Here is a 6,000-nt window from a genome sequence, read left to right as displayed (position 1 = left end):
TTACATAAAAACGATCATTTTTGAGCAAGTTATGAGCAATTTTAGATTTATGCTAATTAGTTAATAGACAACTGGGTGTGTTTTTACTTTTTACCAACTGGGCGTTGTGAAGAGAAGTGTATGACGCTGACCAATCAGGGACCAATCAGCGTCATACACTTCTCATCGTTCCAGCCCAGCTTCTTTCACTGCACAATCACACCATAACAATGAGCTGGAACAATGAGAAGTGTATAACGCTGATTGGTCACTGATTGGTCAGCCTCATACACTCCTCTGTACAACACCCAGTTGGTAAAAAGCAAAAACACGCCCAGTTGTCTATTAAGAAACTAATTAGCATAAATCTAAAATTGCTCATAACTTGCTCAAAAATGATTGTTTTTCAAAATAAAAACCACTGCTGTTATCTACATTACAGCGCCGATCAGATTATGTAGGAGAAAGGGCATTTATAATCTGGTGACAGAGCCTCTTTAAGGAGAGCGCTGTCATGGTAAAGGTACAGAAATCTTACATACCATCATCAATATAAAATCCACCACACACTTTATAATAGTTCGGCTGCTTTAATATGACTTGCAAATTACATAAAACGTCAACACAAGAAATAGAAGGTTTGGATATTCTGTGTAAAGATGGTTAGAGTGGAATTGTTAAATACTCAAGATCTGTCTATTTTCCTTATCCAGCCTTACGGATCTGCTGGAGTTGTCATCGTCTGCTCCACCGCTGTGTTATTGCGCGTTCTTTGCTTCTACGGAAATGAATTGTTATCAAAATGGCACAATAAATAATATATTATACAACTGCATTAAAGGGGTTATAGACAATTATCCCCTATCCACAGGATAGGTGATAATTGTCTGATTGCTGGGACCTGCACTAATTGCGAAAACGGGTACCGAACCCCCCCCCCCCCCCCCCCCCAATTCTCCTCACTGTACCCCCCAGAGTGAGGAGGAACTAGAATGGAGTGGTAGTTGAGCGTGCGCCTGCCACTACGTTCAATGTTTGCAGGAATGACGGAAACAGTCAAGCGGGGGTTGGGTAGGGGCCCCAAATGGTGGGGCCCCCAGCGATCAGACAATTATCACCTATCCTGTGGATAGGTGATAATTGTGGATTCTGGTAATACCGCTTTAATAGCATCTCCCTAATATTCTCAGCGTGTCTTCCTTTATCTATGGGAGTGATTTATTAATCATCTGTGGGAGATGTCAAATGTTGCACTGACCCGTCAACAGAAAACAGGCTGCCCGCAGGTTCTTATGGGAATGCCCCTATCACTAAAGTGATATTGGGACTGTATATATTAGGAATTTGTTATTTATAATGGAAACCCTAAGGCCAGGTTTACATGGGAGTAATAGGGACACATTTCTGCGCCCAAATTGGGGCTGCAAATTCCAGCCCGACCATGGGTCGAACTGACCGCATCTTTCCCTATATGCCCTTATTACGCTGGTGTGAAACTGGCCTTAGGCATGGTAATAGAGGCATCTGCGGGGCATTTTTGCCACTGCAGTGTCCAATAACATAATAATTTACGTATACTGTAGTATTACATGGTATTCGTAAAAGTTAAACGGCGACCATGTAATACAAAATCACTTCAAGTCCTCCACAGCAAGAGCCCCTCTTTGCAGTGGATTCCATATACAGTAGGTCTCGGGCCCCATGCACACGACTGTAAAAATTGGCCGCAATTACGGACCCATTCAGTTCTATTGGAAAGCGGGTACGTTTCCGTATCGCTACGGATGGGTGTCCGGGCCGTATAAATGTTCCGTAAATTATGGAACATGTCTGTTCTTTTGCATTTTACGGGCCGCTCTCCCATACTTTGTATGGGAGCACGGCCCGAAAACGCTGGCGGCTGACCATGCCCGCAATCGCAGGACGTGATTGCGGACACGGCCGTGTGAATGGGGCCTAATACACGGGTTTCATATGTTCTAACAGGGATATGGGTTAGGCGTTGTCCTGATGGGACATGTGATAACTGTTATATTTATAATTAGTCCGGATGTTCTTACTCACCAGCACTCTCACTCGGCTGTTTCCGTAACTCCTATAGACTTGTATGGAGCGGCAGCGCTTGCTTGGCTGCTATTCCATACAAATTCCTCACTGCTGTAATAATGGTGAGGAGGAACAGGGGGGGACGGGACACTAGGGACCCCATGCCTGTGATCTATGGCGGTCCAAGCAATTGAATATTTATCACTTATCGACAGAGAAGAAAAAGCTAGTGAAGCCATCATAACCTGGTATTAGATACTGACTGTGGGGAAAATCCAGTGATCTCTGTCTATTGCAGTAATAACGATGTCAGCCCTGAGCTATCAATGTCGATAAAACGAAGAATCAGAAATTACATTTTCATGTTGTCCCGTCTTATGCAAAATGTATTCCATTAAAAGTCTCGAACTCAGGACACCCTTATAATCAATGCACGCAAAATATACAAACTTTTCCAAAACTCTATCAGACAGATGATAGGAGCCAATATGAGTAATTTATCAATTAAGAAAACGTATTTAATTGCTACATAATATGTACTAGTAGATACACAGAGGGCTAACTTGAAGCCACGGGGGCCCCAATACAAATCTGTAACAGAACCCCCAACTATGAGGTGTCATTTATAGTACTGGTCTCATAAGGGGCAGGTGGACCTTTTTGCACCCACTCTAACTCTAGGGCCGAATGTAACTGCAACCTCTCCACCTCCTATAGTCACGACCCAGCATTTTCTTACCATTGTTACTGCAGGGGTGGTAGTATTTTGTCACAGCGATGTCGTCTGAAAGGAAAAAAATTGAATTGTACTACTAGATGCTGCTATCTAATTCATACAGAGGACCTGAACGAGAACATTCGCACAGCTATAGGGCTACATACCTGCCTGCAACTGCCACTAGGGGGAGCTAGCTGCATTGAACTGATTGGAAACTTTATAAATCTGTATGCAGTGAGCTCCCTCTAGTGGTGACTGCAGGTAACCAGATCATAGTATAAAACCTGCACATAACAGACTATTCAGAGCCTTGTAATTCCTTAGCACTGTGATTTGTGCTCATCTTATTGCCAGTAGTATTGAGAAGCATGCATTTTATTTGTAAATTAGTAGTCTGTAACCCGCAGCTCTCCAGTTGTAAAACTACAACTCCCAGCACATAAAAATATAGTATGGAACCCTTTTTTTGTATGATACATATATTGAATATAGTTGTGTGCTTTAGGTCTTCTAGATATATTTTAACATATATAAATGTGCACATAATATCACTACTTGCAATGAGACCCATATATAGATGTATATATAGGAAAATGCCATTACTGCTCACACCCATTCTAAATATTCAGTGATAGTTCATTATCAAGTGAATATACACAGTTGAGTCACATTATTACAAGCACCTCCTACTTTGATGTGTCGTGGGCTGGCTTGGTGGGTATATAAGGTGTATGATAGGCTGTCTGAACATATCACTTGTTGTTGTGATGGGTAAAAGGGGCTATTTTAAAAGAGTTGCAAAATGGGATGATTATTGGCTTTCGGGCCAAGGGCGGCAGTATTTCTCACATAGTGCAGTTTGTGAACTGTACACGTGCTGCTGTGGTGACAGTGTATCGTGAGTGGACAAATGGCACCATTGAGAATAACCGACGTGGAAACTGCGGAGCACCACGTGCCATTGATGTGTAGGGTGAACGTCGGCTACGAAGGTGCGCGAGGGCCAAATGACACGCTATGGTGGAGCAGCTCACCGTGAAAATCAACCTGGGGGCTGCCAGACGTGTGTCTAAAACAACAGTTCAGAGGACCCTACTGTGTATGGGACTCCATAGCAGATGGACGGTCACTGCTCCTATGCAAACAAAGGTGCATCGGGGGAAAAAGGCTTCGTTTTCAATGTCCGTATCGGCATTGGACCACCGATGACAGGTGTCATGTTTTCTGCTTCATCAAACGGATGGACGTTGGCGTGTCAGGCGAGAACAAACACCCTGCAACCATTGCTGGAAGAACACATGCTGGTGGCGGCAGCGTTATGGTCTGGGGAATTTTTTCATGCCATTCTCTGGGCACCCATCCATGTGGAAGGCTCTGAACCGATTTGGGTATGAATCCATTGTTGTAGATAACGTCCACCCATACATGCGGTTTGTCGTCCATGGGGCAGATGGAATCTTCCAGCATGACACAGCTAGAAATGTCCGACTGTGGTTGGAAGAGCACGACCAAGACATCCAAGTACTTCCCTGGTCCCTAATTCGCCAGACTTAACCCAATTGTGTATCTGTGGGACCACTTCGATCGTCTTATTCGCGCTATGGATCCTCCCCCACGCACCCTCTACAGCAAATGTGGGATGCACTCCGGTCAGAATGGCTCCAGATACCAGAGACAACCGACCAGCACCTTATTGAGTCACTCCCCGCCCGTCGAGTTGCTGTACGCGCTGCACACGGTGGGATATTAGCTGGTGGTCATAATAATGTGACTCGACTGTGTATGTGTATACACCTATTTCTATATTAAAAAGCAGGAACGATTACCTGTCTCATAGTAATCTACGATGGTTGCGGTGGCTGCTTGAAGGTGGCCAACAGGAATTTCTTGTTCAACTGAGAAACTGAAGAACTTTATGTCTTTATCGAGCTGGTAGAAGACAAAAGAAGAGCAAGTTAGTAATTGATTTAAACATTTTATTCTTATTTCGGGTTTTGTCCATTATGTCTAAATAAATAAATTCTGATTGCAATATTATAATACTACTTTGGTGTTTCCTTGCATATGATATAGGACCTAATAAGGCAAGAAATAAACTGGATTATTAAAAGATTACTCCACCCAAAATAGTTAGGCTCTGTCCACACTAATGTTCGTGTCCATTCTGCTAGGTCTGTTACCGGAGTCATTGAGATCTATAGTAACTGTCATGGCTCCATTAATTCCTTCCCGCACCGTGCTATACACGTATGGCTGTCCTCGCTCTATCAGCTGCAGGAGCCAGCTGAAAATGACAGCCAACATCTCTCAGTAACCAAAGGGTGTAAACGAAGCAAGGGGGTTCCCTTTGTTACCCCATCATCAGCCCCTGTGATGCGAATACTGGGTGCCAATGGGTTTCTATGGCACCCAGGGGCCTAACAAAGAATGCCAGGGCTGCCATCACTAACCACCTATTACTAGTATTACACTGACAGGCAATACAGTGGAATATGGAGATTTTCCACATGGACATGACATGACAAGGACAGCATGTTATGCAATGCCTGGTGTATACACTGCAGTGTTTGTACAGCAGCGGATCGGGTTGAATTGCGAAACTGATTGAAAACCCTCGAAAAACTCTTTGCGTTGAACAAAAAAGACGTAGACTCACCTTCTCAAAGTATACAATAACTTTATTGGGATGTGGCTCTGCTCTGCTAATGGAATCACGTCCCCGTAGCTGGAAAAAAAGTAAGTATAAATGATCTGGGTTTATGGGAGATAATGAATAAAACAATCTATTGTATTAATATCATTGTAACATCATATCATGCTGTACCTCTCTGACAGAAGACTTGACAGGCGTGTATCCGGATGGCAGCTTGATTTCCACCAACGCCATATTTGAGTTTTCCCTCTTCCCAATGTAGCTGTAAGTAGAGATTTTATATGGGTATATATCATACATTTTTTCAGCCTCATTTCTTAAAGGCTATGTAAACATTCTAAAGCAATTTTTTTTAATGTGTGTATATATGTGTGTATATATATATATATATATATATATATAAAATAGAAAGTCAACTTTATAATTAGTTTTTATTAAAAATGACTTTTTTTACTTTTTGAGATACAGCTGCTTTGTATCCTGTATACAGAGCAGCTGTATCTTACCCTGAATCCTGTATACGTCAGGTTCACGAGACTGATCAGTCCAGTGTCAGTGGGTGACACGCATGATCCTCCTGGAAACAAAGCAGCTGTATCTCAAA

At 42.9% G+C, this 6,000-nt stretch overlaps 1 protein-coding gene across 1 annotated transcript in view; it reads right to left on the bottom strand.

Moving 5' to 3' along the window:
- Positions 1 to 549: 549 nt before the first annotated feature.
- The window catches only part of A2M (alpha-2-macroglobulin), a 73,281-nt gene continuing 67,830 nt past the window's right edge, over positions 550 to 6,000 (bottom strand). The window contains exons 32-36 of the mRNA XM_075843205.1: positions 5,568 to 5,658; positions 5,400 to 5,468; positions 4,570 to 4,672; positions 2,765 to 2,809; positions 550 to 757 (exon numbers count right to left, since the gene is read on the bottom strand). Of these exons, the coding sequence (XP_075699320.1) occupies positions 738 to 757; positions 2,765 to 2,809; positions 4,570 to 4,672; positions 5,400 to 5,468; positions 5,568 to 5,658 (328 nt within the window). The 3' untranslated portion in view covers positions 550 to 737. The remainder of the gene's footprint in view (positions 758 to 2,764; positions 2,810 to 4,569; positions 4,673 to 5,399; positions 5,469 to 5,567; positions 5,659 to 6,000) is intronic.

Source organism: Rhinoderma darwinii, chromosome 11 (genome assembly GCF_050947455.1).
Source record: "Rhinoderma darwinii isolate aRhiDar2 chromosome 11, aRhiDar2.hap1, whole genome shotgun sequence".
Lineage (NCBI taxonomy): Eukaryota > Metazoa > Chordata > Amphibia > Anura > Rhinodermatidae > Rhinoderma > Rhinoderma darwinii.
Note: the sequence above shows the minus strand (reverse complement) of the source record. Positions and strands in the feature narration are given on the sequence as shown.